Source organism: Mandrillus leucophaeus, unplaced genomic scaffold (genome assembly GCF_000951045.1).
Source record: "Mandrillus leucophaeus isolate KB7577 unplaced genomic scaffold, Mleu.le_1.0 Scaffold427, whole genome shotgun sequence".
NCBI lineage: Eukaryota > Metazoa > Chordata > Mammalia > Primates > Cercopithecidae > Mandrillus > Mandrillus leucophaeus.
This window is the reverse complement of record NW_012104554.1, coordinates 250,827-276,316: the sequence shown is the minus strand read 5'-3', so window position 1 is coordinate 276,316 and position 25,490 is coordinate 250,827. Positions and strand designations below refer to the sequence as shown.

The following is a 25,490-nucleotide window of genomic DNA, read 5'->3' as shown; positions in this document are numbered from 1 at the left end:
GTACATTAAATGACAACAATAAAACTATACAAACTTTTTAAGGGCAAAGAACCAGAAGATAAAAACAGAAATTAATGAGTTAGAAAATGGGAAACCAGTTGATCTAATTAATAAATCAAAATCCTAATTTAAATGAATGCACTGAACTGTACGTTTTAAAATAGTTAATATGGTAAATTTTATGTATATTTTACCACAATATAAAAATATATATATACAAAGCAGTGGCTGACTTGACCAAGAAAGAAAGGAAGAAAGCACACGTAGAGAACAAAAAATAACAAAGGGGAAATAAGCATTGAAATAGAAAAAAATCTAAAAAGAAAAAGAGGTCTACTTTTCAAAAGGAGGAGCACAGTGGCCAGCCATCAGAAGTTGACAATGACCAACTGAGAGCAGTGGTTGAAGCTGATCCTCTACAACTACACAAGAAGCTGCCAAAGAACTCAATGTCAACCATTTTATGGTCATTTGGCATTTGAAGCAATCTGGAAAGGTGAAAAAGCTAGTTAAGTGGGTGTTCTCATGAACTGAGTGAAAATTTTAAAAAATCGTCATTTTGAAGTGTCATCTTCTCTTATTCTATGCAACAACAACTATTTCTCAAGCAGATTGTGACATGCGACAAAAAGTGGGTTTCATATGACTACCGACGATGACCACCTCAGTGGCTGGACAGAGAAGCAGCTCCAGAGCACTTCCCAAAGCCAAACTTGTGCAAAAAAGCTCATGGTCACTGTTTGGTGGTCTGCTGCCAGTCTGATCCACTACAGCTTTCTGAATCCCGAGGAAACCATTACATTTGAGAAGTATGCTCAGCAAATCGATGAGATGAATTGAAAACTGCAGTGCTGCAGCCGGCATTGATCAACAGAAAGGGTCCAATTCTTCTCTACGACAATGTCCGACTGTATGTCACACAACCAATGCTTCAAAAGTTGAACGAACTGCACTACGAAGTTTTGCCTCATCTGCCATAGTCACCTGACCTCTTGCCAACTGACTATGACTTCTTTAAGCATCTCAACAACTTTTTGCAGGGAAAATCCTTCCACAACAAGCAGGATGCACAAAATGCTTTCTAAGTGTTTGTCTAATCCCGCCAGGTGTGGTGGCTCACACTTGTAATCCCAGCACTTTGGGAGGCCAAGCTAGGCGGATCACCTGAGATCGGGACTTCGAGATCAGCCTAGCCAACATCTTGAAACATTGTCTCTACTAAAAATACAAAAATTAGCTAGGCGTGGTGGCGGGTGTCTATAATCCCAGCTACTCGGGAGGTTGAGGCAGGAGAATCGCTTGAACCCAGGAGGTGGAAGTTGCAGTAAGCAAAGATTGTGTCACTGCACTCCAGCCTGGGCGACAAGAGCAAGACTGTCTCAAAAAAAAAAAAAAAAAAAAAAGTTTGTCGAATCCCCAAGCATGGATTTTTATACTACAAGAATAAACAAACTTATTGGCAAAAAAGTGTTGACTGCAATGGTTCCTATTTTGATTAATAAAGCTGTGTTTGAGCCTAGTTACACTGATTTAAAATTCATGGTCCGAAACCACAATTACTTTCGCAACAACCTAATAATACACCATACTAAAAGAATGAAGAAAAAAATGCATGATCATCTCAACTGATACAGAAAAAGCATCTGACAAAATTCAACACCCTTTCAGGATAAAAACACTAATAAACTTGGAATAGAAGGACACTACCTCAACATAATAAAGCCATACATCAAAAAGCCACAGTGAGTATCATAAGCAATGGTGATACTCTGAAATGTTTTCCTTTAAGATCAGGAATAAAACAAGTACTCCCACTTTTGCCACTTCCATTCGACATGAAACTGGAAGTTCTAGCCAGAGCTATTAGGCAAGAGAAAGACAATGAATTCAGCAAAGTAACAGAATACAAAGCCAACAAACAAAAATTAGCTGCATCTCTATACACTAACAATGAATAATATGAAAAGGAAAATGAAGAAAATTCCATTTACAACAGCATCAAAAAGAATATATAAAAATTAACTGAACCAAGGAGGTGAAATACTTATAAACAGAAAACTAAAAGACATTGCTAACAGAAATTAAAGAAGATATAAATAAATGGAAACACATCCCGTGTTCATAAATTGAAAGATTTGATGTTGAGATGTCAATACTACCAAAAATAATCTACAGAATCAATGTTATTCCTATCAAAATCCCAGTACTTTGTACAGAAATAGAAAAATCTATCCTAAAATTCATATGGAATCTCAAGGGAACCCAAGTAGATGAAATACTCCTGAAGAACAAAACTAGAGAACTCACACTTCCTTATTTCAAAATTTATTGCAAAGTTATAATAATCAAAATAGTGTGACACTGACATAATGACCAACATATAAGCAACTGGAATAGAATACAGAATGCGGAAATAAACCTTCCCATATAGGGTCAAATGAATTTGACAAGAGTACCAAGGTCATTCAATTAAAAAAGGGCAATGTTGTCAATAAACAGTGCTGGGAAAACTGGATACACACATATAAAAGAATGAACTTGGACCTCTCTTTAACTCTATATAGGAAAATTAATTTAAAATGGATCAAAGGTCTAAATGTACAACCTAAAACTATAAAACTCTTAGAAGAAATGATGGGGGAAAGGCTTCATGGAATTTGATTTGGTACTGATTTCTTGGATATGACACGAAATGCATAGGCAATAACAATAACAACAACAAAAACACAGACAAAATGAACTCCATGAAAATATATTTTTCTGCACAAAAGATATTTATCAACAGAGTAAAATACTACAGAATAGGAGAAAATATTTGCAAATCATATATCTGATAAGGCATTAATATCCAGAATATACAGAGAAAAACTAAACGAAAATAAAAAATAAAAATTTTAAATGGGCAAAGAACTTGACTAGCTGTTTCTCAAAAAAGATATACAAGTGGCTAACAGGCATATTAAAAGATGCTTGACACCACTAATCATTAGAAAGATGCAAATCAAAACTACAATGAGATACTACCTCACATCTATTAGGATGGCTACTATCAAAAAAACATGAGGAAGACATCATTAAGATGACTGACTAGAGGACCAACACTCCTCCACAAAGGTCCAAAATAACAAGTAAATAACTGCACTTCAAGTAGAGTTTCCAAGGGAGAACAACAGAATTTACATGAAAGGGAAAAAAAATCCACTTAATCATGGAGACTTGAGATGGCAGCATAGAGAAGAAAGCAAAGCACCCAGCTGGGATTGGCTCAGAACCAAGAAAGACTCCCCACTGTGCAAGAAATGGTACGTAGGAGTTCCTTAGCAGTCCCTAATACCACTGTGGACATGTGTAAACCTAGCTACAGAAGAGCCCTAGAGTCCTAACAGGCCCTGAATCCAGTACAGGGAGCTGTCTGGAGTCCACGTGGTTACATTGCTCCAGAGAAGGCACACACACTGCGTACCCCCACTCCCTGTAACCCAAGCTGCTACAGCATGCACCATTTTGAGAACCGAGCCAACGCTAAAATACATGCTGCCATGGGGTTCAACAGACCTGGTATTTCCACATCTGAAGGGTCCCACTGTAATCACACCACAACCAAATAAAAGGGTCCAACACCACAACCTCAGCTACACAGAGCAGTAAAGCCAAAACTCCAGCACCTGAGCTGGTATAGTGGACCTAAAGGAACAAGCAATCTAGCACAGCAGGGAGGCCACCTCCAAGACCAAGGGCGCTGGTGCATGCAGTCCCTAGGGTTTAAGAACTAGCTGCCAGCCACTGCCAGCAATCCCATTCCCACAACTGGTGAAGCAGAAATGCACTCCACATACCTGTAGGGACCAAGGATGGACCCATCTGGCAACAGCCACCACTGGCAACCCCACCCCACAACTGGCAAAGCCACCACACCCAATGAGTACCCACCACCCAAAACCTGAGAACTGTTCCACCTAGAGGCCCCTATCAACAGCAAAGACATGAGATTCACTCAACAAAAATCCACAGTAGAGACCACTGAGGTACTTGCAGACACTGCTGACGTGAATTACAGCCAAAGATATCACATGGAGACTACATTACTGCACTAATCCAGAAACAAAGCCAAAGCACCTACCCAAACAATACTGCATGACAAATATACAGGAAAACGTCCTTCGTTACAAAGGCTACTCCATAAAATAGAGACAACTGTTCTACCAGATGCACCTAATAACTTAGAGACACAAGAAACATGAAAAAAGCTGGGCGTGGTGGTTCACGCCTGTAATTCCAGCACTTTGGGAGGCCAAGATAGGCAGATCACAAGGACAGGAGTTTCAGACCAGCTTGGCCAACATAGTGAAACCTGTCTCTACTAAAAATACAAAAAATTACCCGGGCTTGGTGGCGGGCACCTGTAATCCCAGCTACTTGGGAGGCTGAAGCAGGAAAATCACTTGAACCCGGGAGGCAGAGGTTGAAGTAAGCCAAGAATGCACCACTGCACTCCAGCCTGGGTGACAGTACGAGACTTTGTCTCAAAAAAAAAAAAAAAAAAAAAAGAAATATGAAAAAGAAAACATGACACCTCAAATGGAACCCAACAATTCTCCAGTAATAGACCCTAATGAAAAAGAAATCTAAAAAATGCCTGAAAAGAAATTTGAAATAACAATGTTAAGGAAACTTGGAAAGATACAAGAGAATACAGATACAAAATTCAACAAAATCAGAAAAAAATCATGATATGAATGAGAAATTTTAGAGAGATAGATATCATAAAAAAGAACTAAACAGAATCCTTGCAGCTGAAGAATTTCATGAACAAAAATAAAAATACAATCAAGAATTTCAGCAACAGTTTAGATCAAGCAGGAGAAAGAATTTTTGAACATTAAGACAGGTCTTTTAAAATAATCCAGTCAGACAAATAATAATAAAGAATAAAAGGGATGAAGAAAGCCTATGAGACTTATACGACACCATTAAGTGAACACATATTCACATCATAAAATTCCAGAAGAATAAGAGATGGGAAACGGTATCAAAAATGTTGTAAACAAAATCGTAACTGTAGATAGAGTTTCCAAGTCTTAGGAGAGAGATGAATATCCAAATCCAAAAAGCTCAAAGACCCCAAACTGATTCAACCCAAAAAGGTCCTCTGCAAGGTACACTATACTCAAACATCAAAAATCAAATCAAAGAATTCTATAAACAACAAGAAAAAAGCATCAAGTAAGAAAATCCCCACGAGACAAACAGATTTCTCAAGAGAAACCTTATAGGCAAGAACAGAACAGAATGATGTACTCAAAAGTAGTGAAAGAAAAATAACTTCCATTCAAAAATACTATACCCAACAAAACTATCCTTCAGAAATGAAGAAAAAACAAAGTCTTTCTCAGACAAGCAAAAACTGACAGAATTCATCACCACTACCCCTACTCAACAAGAAATTCTTAAGGGAGTCCTACAACTGAAAATGAAAAGACAATGACTATTATTATGAAAATATGCAAGAATAAAACTCACTAGTAGAGCAGAGATATACAAATGAGAAAGAAATCAAACTTTGTCACTACAGAAATCCACCAAATCACAAATATAAACAATTAAGAGAGCAAGAAAGAAACAGAAGATCTACAGTACAACCAGAAAACAATTAACAAAATGACAGGACTAAGTCCTTGCCTATCAAGAATAACTTTGAATGTAAACAGATTACATCCCCCAATTAAGACACATAGACTGGGTAAAGGCATAAAAACTCAAAGCCCAAATACATGCTGCCTAAAGGAAACTCATTTCACCCATAAAGACACACATACTCTGAAAATGAAGTGGGAAAACAAACAAACAAACAAACAAAAACTCCATGCAAAGAGAAACCAAAAATGAACAGAAGTAACTTACTTAGATAAAACAAACTTTACATCAAAAACTGTGAAAAGTTTGTCACACTGTAAAAAGAAACTGTAAAAAAAAGGTTTTAAGCTGTAAAGAGACAAAGAAGTTCATTATATAATGGAAAAAAAAAAAACAGTTCAGCAAGAGGATTAACAATAGTAAATATGTATGCATCAAACACCAGAGAACCAAGATATATTAAAGCAAATATAATTATTATCTAAGGGGAAAGACAGACACCAATGCAGTAATAGTAGAGGACTTCAATACCCCACTCTCAGCATAAGACAGATCACCTAGAAAGAAAAATAGGATTTAAACTACACTGTAGACCAAATGGACTTCACAGACACTTGTAAAACACTTCATCCAGTAGCTGCAGAATGCAGAATACTCATTCTTCTTCTTCTTCTTTTTTTTTTTTTTGAGATGGAGTCTTGCTCTGGTAGCCAGGCTGGAGGGCAGTGGCACAATCTCGGCTCACTGTAACCTCTACTTCCTGGGTTCCTGTGCCTCAGCCTCTCGAGTAGCTAGGATTACTGTCACACACCACCAAGCCCAATTAATTTTTTTCTGTATTTTTAGTAGAGACAAGGTTTCACCATTTTGGCCAGGCTGCTCTCCAACTCCTGACCTCAAGTGATCTGCCCACCTTGGTCTCCCAAAGTGCTGGGATTACAGATATGAGCCACCATGCCTGGCCAGAATATTCACTCTTCTTACCAGAACATGGAGTGTTCCACAGGACAGACCATATGTTAGGCCACAAAACAAGTCTCAATAAATTTTTAAAAATCAATATCATATCAAGTATATTTTCTGACAACAGTAACATAAAACTAGAAATTAGTAACAAGAAGAACTCTGAAAGGTGTACAAATACATGAAAATTAAATAACACGCTCCTGAATGACCAATGAGTCAAGGAGGAAATTAAAAAATAAACTGAAGGCCGGGTGTGGTGGCTCACACCTGTAATCCCAACACTTCGGGAGGCTGAGGCGGGAGGATCACAAGGTCAAGGGATCGAAACCATCCCGGCCAACATGGTGAAGCCCTGTCTCTACTAAAAATACAAAAATTAGATGGGTGTGGTGGCATGCGCCTGTAGTCATAGCTACTCGGGAGGCTGAAGCAGGAGAATTGCTTGAATCTGGGAGGCAGAGGCTGCAGTGAGCTGAGATCATGCCACTGCACTCCAGCCTGGCTACAGAGTGAGACTCTGTCTCAAAAAAACAAACAAACAAAAAAAACCAAGTAAATAGAAAAATTTCTTAAAAACAAATAAATAAAAACAAAAATACAACATACCAAAACCTATGCAATGAACACCGCAAAAGCAGAATTAAGAGTAAAAGTTTATACCAATAAATGCCTACATCAAAAAAGTACAAAAACTTCAAATTAACAACATAATCATGTTCCCCCGGGAACTAGAAAAACAAGAACAAAACCCAAAGTTAGTAGAGAGAAATAAAACATAAAAATCAGTACAGAAATTTACAAAAAAGGAGACTAAAAAACTATAAAATATCAACAAAATGTTGGTTTTTTGAAAAAACAAAATTGACAAAACATTAGCTAGACTAAAAGTGAGAAGACCCAAATAAATAAAATAAAAAATGAAAAAGCAGACATTACAGCTGATGCCACAGAAATACTAAAGATCATTAGAGACTATTATGAGCAACTGTAGGACAACAAATTGGAAAACCTAGAGAAAATGGATAAATTGCTAAACACACAAAACCTGTCAAGATTGAAACAGAACGAAATACAAAACCTGAACAGATCAATAATGAGTAACAAGACTGCATCATCAATAAAAAGTCTCCCAAGAAAAAAAGCCCAGGACTAGATGGCTTCACTGCTGAATTCTACCAAACTTTTAAAAAAGAACTAATACTAATTCTTCTCAAACTACTCCAGAAAATTGAAAGGGAGAGAAATCTTCCAAACTCATTCTATATGGCCAGCATTACCCTGACACCAAAACACAGGACCAGGACACAACAAAAAAAAGAGCACTATGGCCAGTATTCCTAATAAATACAGATGCAAAAACCCTCAATAAAACCAAATCCAGCAACACATTAAAACCAAATCCAGCAACACATTAAAAAGATTATTCACCATGATCAAGTTGGATTTATCACAGGTATGCAAGGTTGGTTCAACATATGCAAATCAATAAATGTGATACATCATATCAACTGAATGAAGGAAAAAAGGATAATTTCAATACATGCAGAAAAAGCATCTGATAAAAATTCAGCTTTCCTTCATGACAAAAATTTAAAAAAATTAGGTATAAAAGAAACATACCTCAATACAATGAATACCATATATGACAAAACCACAACTAACAACATACTGAACAGAAAAACGTTGAAAGCTTTTCCTCTAAGAACCAGAACAATACAAGGATGTCCACCCTCGTCAATCTTATTCAACACAGCACTGGAAATCTCAGCCAAAGCAATTAGATATGAGAGAGAAATAAATGGCTTCCAAATAAAAAAGAAGTCAAAACTGTCCACTTGAGGTGACATTATCTTATATACAGAAAAACCTAAATATTCTACCAAAAAGCTCTTAGAACTTGTAATTCATTAACGTTTCAGGATAAAAAAACTCAACATACAAAAATCAGTAGCATTTCTACATACTTAACAAACTAACTGGAAAAGAAAGAAATCTTCTTTATTATAAAAATTAAAATACCTATGAATAAATTTAACCAAGGAGGTAAAAGATCTCTAGAAGGAAAACTATAAAATACGGATTAAAGAAATTGAAGACACCAAAAAATGAAAAGAAATCTCATGTTCACAGATTGGGAGATTAATACTGTTAACATGACCATACTACCAAAAGTGATCACAGTCAACGCAATTTCTACCATATTACCAATTAATTTCTTCACAGAAATTTTTTTTAAAAATCTTAAAATTTGCATGGAGTCACAAGATTCCGAAAAGTCAAAGCAATCCTGTGTAAAAAGAACAAAGCTGGAGATATCTATCACACTATCTGACTTCAAAATAGGTTACAAAGCTATGGTAACAAAAACACCATAGTACTGGCATAAAAACAGATACACCCACCAACGAAACAGAATAGAGAAGTCAAAAATAATTCCACATATTTACAGGTAACTGATTTTCAACAAAAGCACCAAGAAAATACATTGGGGAAAGGACAGCCTCTTCAATAAATGATTCTGGGAAAACTACATATCCAAATGCAGAAGAATTAAAACTAGGTCCATCTCTCATCATATATAAAAATCAAAGACTTAAGTATGAGGTCCCAAACTATGAAACTACTACAGGAAAACACAAGGAAAAGACTTCAGGACATTGCCCTGGGTGAAGATTTTACGGGTAAGACCTCAATAACACAGGCAACAAGTTGGGCATGGTGGCACATGCCTATAGTCCCAGCTACTTGGGAAGCTGAGGCAAGAATATCACCTGAGTGCAGAAATTTTGTGCTGTAGGTGCTATAGTGTGCTATTCCAATCAGGCATCCACATTAAGTTTCGCATCAAGATAATGACCTCCCAGGAGTAGAGGACCACCAGAATGCCTAAGGAGGGCTGACCTGACCCAGGTCAGAAACAGAGTGGGTCAAAACTCTATGCTGAAGAATAGTAGCATTGCACCGGTGAATACCCACTGCAATCCAGCCTGGGCAACACAGCAAAACACCATCCTTTATATAAATACAAAAACAAAATAAATAAAACAACCATAACAACAGAAAATGCAGGCAACAAAAGCAAACATAGATAAATGAGATTGTATCAAACCAAAGTTTCTGCACAACAAAGGAAACAATTAATAGAGCAAAGAGACAATCTATACAATGGGAGAAAATATTAATACCTGCAAACTAACCTTTTTTTTTTTTTTTTTTGAGACAGAGTTTCACTCTTTTTGCCCAGGCTGGGGTGCAATGGCATGGTCTCAGCGCACCACAACCTCTGCCTCCCAGGTTCAAGCAATTCTCTTGCCTCAGCCTCCCATGTAGCTGGGATTACAGGCGCACACCACTAGGCCCAGCTAATTTTGTATTTTTAGTAGGGACGGGGTTTTACCATGTTGGTCAGGTTGATCTTGTACTCCTGACCTCAGGTGATCTGCCTGCCTTGGCTCCCCAAAGTGCTGGGATTACAGGTGTGAGCCATCACACCTGGCCCACCTGCAAACCATTTATCTGACAAGGGATTAACATTTAGAATAAAGAAGAAACTCAAACAACTCAATGGCAAAAAGCCCCAAATAATTCCATTTAAAAATGGGCAAATGATCTGAATGGATTATGAATTTATGAAAAACATTTACAAAAAATTGTTCAACCTAACTATTCATCAGCGAAATGCAAATCAAACCACAATGAGATTTCATCTCACCAGCTAGAACGCCTACCGTCAAAAAGACAAAACAAATGTTTTCAAGAATGAGGAGAAAAGGGACTCTAATACACTGTTAGTGCAGATGTAAATTAGTATAGCCATTAAGAAAAATCGTAAGGAGGCTCGACAAAAAACTAACAACAGGCCAAGTGCAGTGGCTCACGCATATAATCTCAGCACTTTGGGAGGCCAAGGCAGGCGGATCACTTGGGGTCAAGAGTTGGAGACCAGCCTGGCCAACACAGTGAAACCCCGTCTCTACAAAAAAATACAATCAATCAATCAATCAATTAGCCGGGTATGGTGGCACACACCTGTAATCCCAGCTGCTCGGGAGGCTGAGGCAAGAGAATCACTTGAACCTCGGAGGCAGAGGTTACAGTGAGCCACGACCATACCACTGTACTCCAGCCTGGGTGACAAAGTGAGACCCTGTCTCAAAAAAAAACTGAAACAGAACTACCACAGGACCCAGCAATTCCACAACTGGGTATATGCCCAAACCAAAGGAAATTAGTATGTCAAAGTGATATCTGCACTCCTATGTTTACTGCAGAACTATTCACAATAACCAAGATATGGAATCAACCTAAGTGCCCATCAACAGACGGATGGATAAAGAAAATGTGGCATATATAAACAATGGAATACTATTCAGCCATAAAAAAGTATGAAATCCTGTCGTTCATGGCAACATGGACAATACGGAGGACAATAGGTTAATTAAGTAAGTCAGGCACACAAAGATATATACTGCATGTTCTCACAAGTGGAAGCTAAAAAAGTTTGTTTCATAGAACTAGAGAGTAGAATAGTGGTTACTAGAGGCTGGAAGGGTAGTGAGGAGGGAAGATACAGGTTGGTTAACAAATGCAAAATTACTATTGGATAGGAAGAATAATTTCTAGTGTTCTACAGCACTACAGGCTGACTATAATTAGCACTAATTTATTGTATATTTGAGCTAGAAGAGACGATTTTGAATGTTCCCAAATGAAAGAACGCATTAAATGTTTGAGGTGATGGATATGCTAATTACCCTGATTTGATCATTACACACTGTATACATGAATCAAAATATCACACTGTACCCTGTAAACATGTACAATTGTGTGTCAATTAAGTTTTTAAAAATTATGAAATAAGTGCTGGTGAAGATATGGAGAAATCAGAAGGCTTGTACATTCTTGGTGGGAATTTAAAATGGTGCAGCCACTGAAGAAAACAGAATGGCAGTTCCTCAAAAAATTATAAACAGAATTACAATATAATCCAGTAATTCGTCTTCTGGATATACACCCAAAATAACTGAAACCAAGGTTGTAAGGAGATGTTTGTACACACATGTTCATAACAGCATCATTAATAGCTAAAATGTGGAAGCAATCCAGGTGTCTGTAAACAAATCAATAAATACAGTATATACGCAGAATGAGATATCATTAAGCCTTAGAAAATAATGAACATTAGGTCAAGTGTGGTGGCTCACACCTGTAATTTCAGTACTTTGGGAGGCTGAGGTGGGCAGATCACCTGAGGTCAGGAGTTCGAGACCAGCCTGGCCAATATGGTGAAACCACATCTCTACTAAAAATACAAAAATTAGCCAGGTTTGGTAGCAGGCGCCTTTAATCCCAGCTACTTGGGAGACTAAGGCAGGAGAATGGCTTGAACCTAGGAGATGGAGGTTGCAGTAAACTGAGATCACGCCAATGCACTCCAACCTGGGCAACAGTGAGACTCTGTCTCAAAATAATAACAACAATAATAATGACATCATGCTAAGTAAAATAACCCAGTCCAAAAAAAAAAAAAAAAAAGACATCATGCTGAGTAAAATAACCCCCCCAAAAAAACAAAACAAACAAACAAAAAAAGACAAATACTGCTTGATTCCACTTACAAAGGTATGTATAGTCAAAAATCCTAAAAGACAGAAAGTGAACTGGTGATTACCCGGGGTTGGGAGGATGGGGTAATGGGGAGTTATTGTTTAATGGGTACAGTTTGTTTTACAAGGTGAAAAGAACTCTGGAGATGGATGGTAATGATGGTTCCACAATATGAATGTATTCAATACCACTGAATTGTACACTTAAAATTAGTTAAGATAAAAAAAACAAAAAACAAAACAAAATAAAACAAAAAATTAGTTAAGATGCAAGATTTTATTTTTATGTGTATTTTATCAATTTTCAAATATTGGAAAAAAATTAATGAAATCCCAATAAAACTGCAAACAAACTTTTTTATGGAGCTAGACATTAATATTCAAGTTGATATGAAAAAACAAACATACAATACTAGCTAGGAAAATACTGAGAGAAAAACTCTAAGGACCGAGTACCACCACCAGATATTAAAGCATACTATAAAGCCTCTATAATTAAAGTATCATAATAATGGTGCAGGCGCCTAAAGTCCCAACTACTTGGGAGGCTGAGGAGGGAGGACTGCTTGAGCTCAGGAGTTCAATGTTACAGTGAGCCATGATCATGCACTCCAGCCTGGGCAACAAACACAGACTCTGTCTCTAAATAAAAATTGAAACAAAATTTTTTTTTTAATTGTAAAATGGCACATGAACAAGACAACCAGATGAGTGAAACAGAATAGAAAGTCCAGAAATATACCCAAGTATATATGGAAATTTAAAATACAATAAAAGCATCATTATGAATCACTGGGGCAAAGACAGGTTTTTAATAAAAGTGTGAGACAATTAGCCACTTAGAAAAAACTAATTAAATCCATACCTCACAGCATACAAAAAAATACACTTCAAATAGATCACAGAACTAAATGTAAAAAATGAAACCATACAAGCAAAAAGAAGTGAATTCCTCTTTAACCTCAGTTCAGGGAGAGACTACTAACTCTGACTTAATACCCAGAAGCAATAACAGATTAAATTTGATTACATAATAAAAATTTTTGCACAGCAAAAAAATAACAGAAGCAAACTCAAAAGACTGTTGACACACACTGACAGGAAATATCTGCAGCATAATCCTGATATATAAAGAACTCCTAAAAAGCAAGCTAATTAAAAAAAAAAAAATTAAGCAAGGTAAAAAAGGCCAAAAAAACCAAGTACAATAGGGAAAGACAGGAACAAACAATTCATACAAAAATGATGTAAAAATGGCCCTTAAACAAATGAAACATTGCTCAATCTCATTTATAATGTGAGAAATGCAAATTAAACTACACTAAGATGCAAAGTGATATAATTCTCTTGGATGGAAATTTGGCAATATCCAACAAAACTGCATATGATTTACCTTTTGACCCACCAATTTACTTCAGAAATTCATCCTGAAGATACAGCTCCAGAAAATGAAAATATTTACATGTACAACATTATTGATTGCATCATCAGTTGTAATCACAAAATACTGGAGGCCAGGTGCAGTGGCTCAACACCTATAATCCCAGTACACTGGGAGGCCCGAGGTGGGCAGATCAACTGAAGCCAGGAGTTTGAGAGCAGCCTGGCCAGCAAGGTGAAATCTCACCTCTACTAAAAATACAAAATTTTAGCCAGTTGTGGTGGCATATGCCTGCAATCTCAGCTGCTCAGGAGGCAGGAGAATCACTTGAATCCCAGAGGCGGAGGTAGAGGCTGCAGTAAGCCAAGATTATCCCACTGCCCTCCAGCCTAGGCAACAGAGCAAGACTCTGTTTCGGAAAAAAAAAAAGACAAAATATTGGAAACTAAATAAACCTAAGAGATTGTTTCACTAAACACTGACAGAAACACATAGTGGAGTGCTATGCAGCCATAAAAAAGAATGAGGTTAATCTCTATGAACTAATCTGAAGCAGTTTCCAGGGTACACTGATAAGAAAGAAGGAAAAATACAATGACATCTGGTATTTGTGAGGAACAACAACAACAACAAAAAATGTAGGAAGTCTAAACCAGAAACTAATGAGATTAATCTCACATAGGGGCAGGACAGAGGAGAAAAGATGAGGGAAATGGGAACAGGGTAGAGCAGATGTGGGAAGTGGCACCTTTCTGAGGTTTTTTTTTATTTTTGTTTGTTTGTTTTTTGGTATATTATAGTTCTGTCTTTTAGAACCATGTAGATATTTCAAAAGCCCAATATATAAATAAATAAATAAACAAGGATGATGTATGGACTCAAAATAGAATAGAACAGAAAGAATAAACCTGCTTTATAAGTGAATAACAAACCACATTAAAGGAGAATTCAGGGAGAAAAATCATAAGTAACTTTGGAAAACAATATTTTGACTATATACTCTAAGGTTAAAGATAAAAACAACTATACACAAATATTACATATAAGTTAATGGGTTTGTTTTTCATTGAGTGATGAGTTAGCAATTCTAAAACAATTTTATATTCTAGGACTGAGTAAATACAGTATGAATAATGAATATCAGTTTTCTCACTGTCAAAAGAATTGCAAGTATGAAAAGAGGAAGGCCAGAATGAACTCCATGGTGCTAGAACAGAGCCGGAAATATCAATGTAAACTCAAGATTATTAATATAGAGAAAAAAATAAAGAAATAGACATAAATGTGTACTTTTCAGTTCACTGAGAGGACCTAGAAGCAGTGACTCTCTAGTACCAACAAGCATACCTAGAGCTGAGATTTTGGTTTCTAAATGCCATTCTCCAATTAAAAAGGAATCAAAGCACCTCAGAGAAATGCTTAATTCCAGGGCTGGGGCAGGGAAAGTGAAAGAGAATCATAGAACATCCTATAAAGATAGAAGAAAGTCACAATAAATCGTGGGATTATGTCAAAAGGACATGGGATTCAACTTGAAAGATCTTCCAATAGTCAAATCTGAGAGAAGTTGAGCAACACAAAATATTATAACAAAATATTATAATCTATAGAAAAAATATGAATGTATAAATCCATAGTGATATAAATATATCTAGAGGAGAATGGAAAGCTCTTCCTTTCAGGAGAATTTCAACTAATAAATGTGGAAGGATCACAGAAATGGAAAGATCACCATTTGGCAAACGCTAGAATTATAACTGTTTCAGATAACAATTATCAATGGATACTAAAATTAATGGAAGAATATATAAAGGCAAAATATGAGAATATTTACATAGACTTGAAATATCATATGGGCAACCACAAGATAATTATATATTACAAAGGGAAAAAAATAGTAATTTTATAGGGGAAAAACATGGCAGATAGCACCTTAACTAAGTGATCAAAGTTAAAATCACCAGTTAAGGGGCCAAATCATGAACCTCCTAATATGATGCACTGAGGACACATGACTTTGATGTTTTCCTAAAAATGCCTAACCTGAATTTAACCATGAAAAATGCAATACAAAACCAAATTGAGAGAGGATATACAAAATACTGATAAGTATTTGTCAAAGTGTTCATATGTTCCATATTAAAAGTAACTAAATGCAATGTGTGATCCTGGATTGGGTTTTAGACCAGAAAAAAGACATCAGTGGGACAACTGGTAAAATTTGAGTACAGTTAATAGATTTTATAATAGTAATGTCTGATTTCCTGATCATATTCATATTAATTTCTTAATCTTGGTTATTATAATATGGTTACATAAGGTATCCGTATTTGGGAGATAAGGGTGAAGGGCACATGGGAATTCTTTGTACTACTTGTACATCATTTTGTTAACTCTGACATTATTTCAACATGAAAAACTTTAAATATCTATGTATATATCACCTAACACTCTGAAGCTCCTTCCTGGTGATCTCTTCTGCCATCTGTGAAGCCCGCAATTTCTCCTCATACTGATCCTTTTCAGATTGCCTCCAGACATCATGTTCTACTTTCATTTTCTCCAAATCTGCTAATCTGTTCTCGAGTTCTAACCTAAAACAAGAGATCATAATTATGTTACAAGAACTATAATAAAGATGATATAACAGCAAAATGTTTTCATTTGCAAGGATATTTAAGTCAAACTAAGGTAATTAAGTACTTACTTTTCATCTTGTAATACCACAAGTTTTTGATAACCTTCTTCTTTGGCAGCTTGTACTTTACGTATTAATTCACGATCCTTTTCTACTAAGAGCACTTTGTGGTGTTCAACAGCTGCTTTGAGAATTTCATTGTCTGACTGTAATCCTAGTGTTTTTTAAGGAGAAAAATGTACTATATTCAATGTTACTAAGATGAAAAGTCACATTTAACAGCAAGTATTCATAAGCTGGTAAGACAACTAAAAGAATGTAGAAAGTCTCTATGAATATATATTCTCAATAATACTCACATCATTAATAAACTCTCTTAAAATAGAGAATGAAACAGGATAAAACTCAGAGCAAATTTTCCTGTCACTGTTTATTTAGTGCATACACATATAAAAACTTTAATAAAAGGCTATATACATTTACTCATTCGAACACTGAGAGTTGAGAACAACCTGGATGATAAACCAGAGGTTTACTTTCTTCACTTCTAAAGGGGTTCTGTGACCTAAGCCTCTAAGACAGCATCATAGACAAAGCTGGCCGATAGCAGAGTGAAATAAATCACAAAACCCTTCAAAACCTGTTGATTCTAGCAGAACTGCTAGATTTCTAGCAGAAGTATAAATAACACGGACACTTTCAAGTTTGTACAATGAATTCAGAAATCTTTGTGATGAAATGGCAAATACTTTGCAGATGGAATAATTAAAGCAAACTCACATCTAACTCAAAGTAAAAACAAAATGCAGCATCCTTTAAGTTCCTAAAAAAATTTACTCCCTAACTCTATGGAAATCCATGAGCCAAATAAATAGAAATCAATAATTGGAAAAAATCATTCACAGCATACAGACACGGTGTTAGCACCTGTAGTCCCAGTTACTGAGGAGGCTTAGGCAGGAGGATCATTCGAGCCAAGGAATTCAAAGCTAGCCTGGGCAACAACGTGAGACCCCGTTTCAAAACATGAAAGGCATTCATCATAAACTCTGTCTGAAATGAGTTCAACTACAGATCAACTCAAGGATAGCTATAGGCCAAATGTAAGCTTATTTAAATACTTCAAGTTAGAAACAACATAAATAATGAAGAAACCTGATGAGATGGATGTTCTAAGATTAAACTGGAACTTAAAAATAAGCCTCCTTGGCCGGGTGCACGGCTCACACCTGTAATCCCAGTACTTTGGGAGGCCGAGGCAGGCAGATCACGAGGTCAGGAGATCAAGACCATCCTGGCTAACACAGTGAAACGCTGTCACTACTAAAAATACAAAAAATTAGCCAGCCTGGTGGCGGGCGCCTGTAGTCCCAGCTATTCGGGAGGCTGAGGCAGGAGAATGGCATGAACCTGGGAGATGAAGTTTGCAGTAAGCCGAGATCACGCCACTGCACTCCAGCCAGAGGGACACAGCAAGACTCCGTCTCAAAAATAAATAAATAAATAAAAAATAAAAAAATAAGCCTACTCTACACTAGGCTACAATGACTGGCCTAGGGTCTACATAAAAAAAATTTTTTAATTGAAAAAAATTAAGCCTGGAACCCAATTATCTTCTTCACATTCTCTAGACTTAAAATGTCCTGGGAGTGATAAACTACACAATAAATAGATTTAAGATTTATAAATCACGAAGTATGGCATCCCATTTACAAAGTTCATTTATGTATCCAAAAACTATGATAAAAACATAAGACTGATTTTTTAAAAGTTGTTAAGTCTTACAATGAACAAAACACTCAACATATAATAAACATTTCATATGTACTCCAAAATTAAAACTAAACTACGTTGAAAATCTGGAAATAAAAATTCATGTTCAACTCTTTTAATAATTTGAGTTCATATCTGAAAATAAGCAGCAGCAGCAGCAAGGGAAATCACACATTACCATCCAGTTCACTTTGAATCTTATTCCTTTCTCTTTCTAGCTCACTCTTAGCCCTTGCTGTCTCCAGTTTGATGTCTGTTATTTCCAGTTTGTTTGAATGTTTAAGTTCTTTCACCTGTTGATAATTAAAAATTGAAATTACTATTCGTCATTTCCTTGTCATTCAATACTTACCCCAAAACATAAATGGAAACGAGAAAATGCTTTGATAGTAAAGTAGAGTCTAAGTACCTTTCAAGAAGAAAGGAGTGTCAGTGCCTGCAACAGTACTTCAAATAAGGAGACATCAAGAAAACACTGTTCTTTCCTAACAGAACTGAGGCATTTCCTTACGAATATCTATGTATGGTCCTCTGGCTTAATCTTGCCTTAAAGACTTAATCACAAGTATCTAAAATCAAATACTTGATGATTGGAAAATCTGCAGGGAAAAAATTCTGAAACTTTTTAAATTTGTTAATATTTCTAAAAGACAGGGTCTCACTATGTCATCCAGGCTGGAGTGCAGTGGCACAGTCATAGCTCACTTTAACTTCAAACTCCTGGGCTCAAGTGATCCTCTCTCCTCAGCATTCCAAGTAGCTGTCAAGACTACAGGTGCACACCACCACACTCAGATAATTTTTCAATTTTTTTGTAGCGATGGACTCTTGCTATGTTGACCAGGCTTGTCTCAAACTCCTGGCCTCAAGCAATCCTCCTGCCTTGGCCTCCTGAAGTGCTAGGATTATAGGTGTAATCCACTGCACTTGGCCTGAAACCTTCCTTTTAAAAAGTGTCCAGAGCTGGACACAGTAACTTGCACCTAAAATCCCAGCTACTCAAAAGGCTGTGGCAGAAGGAAGTGTCTGAGGCCTGGTGTTGGAGACCACTCTGGGCAACATAGTGAGATCCTTTCTCTGAAAAAAAAAAAAAATTTTAAATTAGCACCTTAGCCCCAGCCATTGGGGAGACTAAGAGGATCACTTGAGTATAGGGGTTTGAGGTTGCAGTGAACTATGATTGTGCCAATGTAGTCCAGCCTGGGCAACAGAGTGAGACCTTGTCTCTAAAAAAATTAAAATTAAATTTAAGAATAAAAAATGTGTTAGGGACAAAGAAGGTACTCTAGGTAGAAGGAACAGCATATAAAATGTTATTATGTGTGTAACATGACATGGTCTGCTCTTAAAACAAGCTATGTATTACATGGAGAGCACCGGCAGATGTGAAATCTGTGGAGGAATGGCAGGGAATAAACTTTATATACCATACGAAAGGGTTGTTTTTCGGTTAGCTGTTGAAGGTGGCACAATTAATTAATGTAAATCTGTTGGCTTAAGAAACTGAAGGTAAATAAATCAATTAAGAGGCAAAGAATGAATAAAGGGGGGGAATGAAGAATCAATTGTATCTGGTGACAAAATAGTCTATGTGTATTGATTGTGTCTGTGTGCGCATGTGCACAAGTATGAGGTAGGGGATAGAGGCAGGAACAAGAATAAATCATATAAATTCATTTTCCATAGCCTTCTCTTTGGTAAGGAGCTTCTAAAATTAGATATAGTCATATAATAAGGATTTAATCAATACAAACATAAAGATTAGATGACCCGTTTTCTGATATATTACCCAAATATAGAAAACTATGGAATCAGAGTAGGAAACTACAAATATATACAAGTCAAATACAGAAAATGTGAGATGGTAGAAACAGGAAAGTAAAAGACAATTTACTTAAGAGTCCAATAAAAACCCCATAAAAACTAGAGTTGGGAGTCAGACACAAATCAAAAAGAGGTCCTAGAGCCAGAGGGCAAGGATGAGAAATAGAAGTGTCTTACTGGAAGAGACTCCATCAACAAAAGGTCCTGAAAATGTTTCAAGGAATAGTTTCATGCAAAATCTTCATTTAAAGGAAATAAACAGAAAAGTGAGTACTGCCTTCGTACTGGTAACTACAATAAGACACCCCTCCAAATTAACTCGTAGATTTTTAAATGACCGTTCATAAAATGGCAACCTTGTGCTGACATCAGTTTTGCATTTTTATTTATTTATTTTTTGAGACAGTCTCGCTCTGTCACCCAGGCTGGAATGCAGTGGCTTGATCTCAGCTTACGGCAACCTCTGTCTCCGGGGTTCAAGCGATTCTCCTGCCTCAGCCTCCCGAGTAGCTGGGATTACAGGCATGCACCACCACACCTGGCTAAATTTTGTATTTTTAGTAGAGATGGGGTTTCACCATCTTGGCCAGGCTGGTCTTGAACTCCTGACCTCATGATCCACCTGTCTTGGCCTTCCAAAGTGCTGGGATTACAGGCACAAGCCACCACACCCAGCCTGCATTTTTAATTTCCTTTTAGAAGTTCTTTTCTACAAAAGTAAGTTTTATAAAATGATGTTTACATGAAAGCAGCTGAGAATTTGTTTTAATACTTAAACTTTCTGTAGATTGGGTTTTACTACATTATAATTTCATGGACAGATAGAATTTAAATTACAAATACTTCAAAATTTTGAGGAAATATAATTACAAAGAAAATCCAATCACTATGACAAACGTAATTATAACCTGCTATTATATACTAACTGTAAAAGGGTAAGAATGACACAGCATTTCATTAACAAACATACTATAGCTGCATAAGGTGGAAAATTAGAGCTATCTTATTTCATAGGAAGTTGATTCACCTCATGGTAACTTCAAGATCTACAAAAACTTCTTTTTCATTTCACCCTAAGATTTATTGAAATGAGAAGACATTTTTAACTAAACTATAATTATTGAAACTGAAAGAACACCGAATAGGAAGTCAAGCAACAAGTGAGGTCTGTCTGTTCAGGCCTCCTTTTGCTGTTAAACCAGTGGTATATGCTCAAGCAATGTACCTGTCCTCTCTGCATCAAATTTACTCATCTATGGATCTTAAGCTTTTCTTTATTGCCTTATTTGTATCATCCTAACATCACCGATGCACTTACACGAACACTGTTAATTTCCTAAAAATATACTAAAAGGAATTTTACTTAAAATAACGTATGAAAATTTATTACCCAGTAATGACAATAATAGCACTTTTCTATGAGTAATCTGAACCAAATTCCAAATGTTACAATAAGGTTTCCTTCTGCCCCTAGATCCCTGGTTCTTAATCTTCTTTGTGATCAAGTCCCAAATCCTAGGAAAATTAGGGATTTTTTAAAAATAAAATGCTCATGTTAAAATGCTGCATAAAATTTCAAGTAATTCATGGTCTCCTGAAGCTCCACTGGATCAAGTCACCCTGTTCTTCACAGAATGTCTGCCATATAGATTCTGGCCTTTATGTTGTGAATTTGCTTTATGTTTTTCACACAATGGAAGTATTCAGATATTACTAACAAAACTTTAATAAATGTCAAAACTGGCAATACTGGGCATTTTATAGGGGGTCAGGATCTGTTAAAGTACACATACTCACAGAAAGACACACAAGAGCACAGTATAAACAAGCAAGAAACGGAAATATAATTGACAATATGTATTACCTAAGAAGCCCTGGATACAGATTCCAAAGAGACGGTACTCAAATCCTGATCGTTTTCAAAGTTCTGAGACGTAATTACCTCATTAATTTAGGTAAATAAGGACAACTCTGTTGGGTGGCTTCCTTAAAACTATCTTTTATTGGCATTCTGAAAATGAAAAACGTTATGAGGGAACTAGAAGAATTTACCTCGCTGAATGTGAAATCTCCTTAAGGTCATCATTTTCAGGCCATCTTTAGTAACACCTTTTAATCCAAGACACTGATACTCACACTGACATAACTTTGTTCTAAAATCTCACAAACATTTATGAATTTGAATAACTTAGACAACACACCCCAGGTGTTCCTTTGCACCGCAAACAACCATTTGCTAGAATTGCAAAATGTTTATGAAAATTTCAAGTTGCAAAGAAAACTGTGGCAGTCATGTTTGAAATATTATTTTAAAATTTACCCTTCCAATGGAATCTTTACATGCAAGACTTCAAATGAAACTTAGTTTGTTTAAAGTTAAAGGATGGTATTTAATACCCCATTTATATGCAAAATAATGCAAGTGTGCCTTTAAAAAGACAGGCAACTCTTAGCAACGTGTATTAATAAACAAGCACAAAGAAATAAATACTATACTAGATTGCTGTTTTTTCTCCAGCAGAGTAGGAGAAATCACCTGTGCTCTAACTGCTAAAAGGAAAGAGCAATAGGGAAGAGTATATATACGGAAAAAAAGAAGGAAAATCAGGGTCAGCACAAAGGTGAGCCAGAGCGCTCAGGTAAAATGTACTGCATGAAAAGTATTATACTTGGTGACCCCCCCAAGAGAGAAGCCACTGCACAAGCCAGCATATCCCATGTCCTGTTGCGACATGTGTGGTTCCAATTATTCCGGCAGTGTAGTCTGGCTACTCAGGTCAAGAACGATGTGCTGCAATACTAGGTATTCAATATTATTTTACAAAACTAAAAATAATTTATACTGGAATTGGAAGAAAAGCATGGAAACTCCCTATATCCTGAATTTACTTGTGTTTTATATCTATTTTTTTTGTATACTCTATAGTTATAAGCGTTGAATGTGTATCTGTTGAATATATAATCTACTTATAGTTAATCAGGAGGCAATCAAATTATTTCCTAGTAGTTCTTACACAGTCTTAGTAGGCTGGAAGAGTTCTTACAGATATAAGGAAATTGGATCCTAATGATACTAGGTAAACTTGCCTAAGGTTACACACAGTTATTGAGACAGTGAGATACAGACTAGTCAATGGACTAAAAATTCTGTATTATTTATGTTACAATATTTTCTTATTTAAGGATATTACCAGTGTATAATCACTGCTATTATCATTTTCATCATCAGCTACATTTAATTTTTGCCACAACTCTATAAAGTAGGTATTAGTCCCATTTCATAGACTTAAGTTTCACTTAAGTTTCAGAGAGATGGTGAACTGCCCAAGGTCACACAGCTATTTTTAGTAACGGAAAAATCAGAATTTGAATCCAGTCTGTTAAGGAGAATATAAATGTAGATCATGCTGCTACTACTAATTTATTCATTGAAGAAATATTTATTGAGTACCTACTAAGTGCCGGCACTGTTCTAGAAGCTGGAAAAGTAGTAGTGATGAAAACAATGTCCCTGCTCTCTTGGAGCTTATATTGGGTTGAAAGGAAGGTGGTGGGAAAGAAAAAGAGAGACAAAAACATAAAAACCAAATAACTATATCAGATAGTATTAAGAGCTATGAAGCAGGTAAGGAAGATAGAAAGACAGAGGAAGAAGGAAGATGCTATTTTCCAATGTGAAGACAAGGAAAGCCTCTCTGGTTAGGCAACATCTAGGGGGTGAGGAGGCAAGTTATGTGGATATGTGAGGGAAGACTGAGTCAAGGTCAGACAAGTGCAGAAACTCTGAGCAAGACGTGAGTTTGCTCAAAGAGTGACAAGGCCAAAGGGAGCAAAGTGAACAGGAGGAAAAATACATGGTCATGGCTGTGAAAAGACTCCAGATCACACAGAGCTCTGAATGGGTAGAAAGCAGAAAGACCAGTAAGCAACCTGGCACAGAAATTGAGCCTAAAAAAATCATGGCTTGGACTAGAAAGGTCACGGTGGATGTGGTAAGAATTGATCAGATTCTGCATGTATTTGGAAGGCAGAGTGATAGGATTAAAAATACTTCAATACAGAGAATGCAAAATTTGTCACTGTACAGTATCAAGTATTCTACAGAATGAAGTAGAGGCATAAGATAACATACTCTACTGATCAATGTATTTATTTCTTGGAAGGTAGAATGATATAATAAAACATTTCAGTATAAAGAAATGAATTATTAAAAATAAAATTTATCATTATATAGTAACAAACATTCTAAAGAATGAAACAGAAACATAAAACAACTTACTTTACTGGACAATGTATTTACTTCTCGTTCAGCTTTATGCAATTTATTAATTAAAAAGGTATTTTGTTCACTGCTTGATTGTAGCTCTTTTTCCAAGCGTTCTGCCCGTAAATTAGCTGATTGTTTTTCAGCCTTTCATTCAAACAAAATATTTTAAAATTCATTTATTTTTCAAGTATTTCAAAAGCAAATAAGCACTATTTAAAATCCATTTACAATTATACAAAAATTATTCAAAACCTCAACATTAACATATACCAATGTAACAAACATTTTCTCAAACTAATTGTAGAATTCAAATGAAAGATAGTGTTTCAGGAAATATGCAACAAAGGTATCTAGACAAACAACATATGAATGACCACCAACAAAATAAAGTTTATATACTTCTCTCATGAGAGAAACTACCTAAGGCATTCACTTGATGTCTATTTATTTTTAACACTGACTTATTTCAAACATTTTTGGAAGTTTCCAGTCTACAACAGATAGGAAAAAGCATATTAGAAAGTAGAAGACAGGGCTCATTGATAGTAACAAGTACAAATTGAAAATCTAAAATCAATGATTTTCAAAAAAGAAATAGGGAAATATATTATTTCAAAATCCTCAGCTAATCTGCAGACTTCTTAAGTGTGAGCAAAGAGGCTCCTGATCTCATGACACAATTAAGATTGTTAATGAAGTCTGTAGGTTGTCAAAAATGTTTCTGGTTGGTAATATTAATAGTACTCTTTCATGAGGGGAGGGGAACTAAAACCTTTTTTAAAAAACATGTCTACTCAACATTATATATATATACACATATATATATACACACATACACACACACACACACACGTATTTTTTTTCAGACAAGGTCTTGCTTTGTCTCCCAGGCTGGAGTGCAATGGCATGATCTTGGCTCATTGCAACCTCAGACTCCCAAGCACAAACAATTCTCCTGCCTCAGCCTCCTGAGTAGCTGGGACTTCAGGTGCACACCATGGCGCCTGGCTAATTTTTGTATTTTTTGTAGAGACAGGGTTTTACCCGTGTTGTTCAGGCTCATTTCAAACTCCTGAGCTCAGGTGACCCATTTACTTCAGCCTCCCAAAGTGCTGGGATTACAGGCATAAGCCACCATACCCGACCTCAACATAATCAAAATGAAAACGTTTCGGCATTTAAAGGATACACTTCAGTTTCATAACATCTCATTTCGTACATATAGATGCTCTTCAACTTATGATGGGGTTACATCCTGATAAACCCATCACAAATTGAAAATATCTAAGTCCATAACTTAGACTGCCTACCTTAAGCATCCTCAAAACACGTGAATTAGCCTACAGTTGGAAAAAATCATCTGGCAACACAGTACTCAGTAAAGAGGTTATTTACCCTCAT

The 25,490-nt window shown here is 36.2% G+C and overlaps 1 protein-coding gene across 2 annotated transcripts in view; it reads right to left on the bottom strand.

Moving 5' to 3' along the window:
* Positions 1–25,490, bottom strand: part of CEP83 (centrosomal protein 83kDa) — a 105,664-nt gene that overhangs the window by 41,578 nt on the left and 38,596 nt on the right. For both annotated transcript variants that reach the window (XM_011993160.1, XM_011993159.1), the window contains exons 6-9: positions 24,102–24,233; positions 18,177–18,291; positions 16,295–16,439; positions 16,032–16,181 (exon numbers count right to left, since the gene is read on the bottom strand). In XM_011993160.1, coding sequence (XP_011848550.1) covers positions 16,032–16,181; positions 16,295–16,439; positions 18,177–18,291; positions 24,102–24,233 — 542 coding nt within the window. The remainder of the gene's footprint in view (positions 1–16,031; positions 16,182–16,294; positions 16,440–18,176; positions 18,292–24,101; positions 24,234–25,490) is intronic.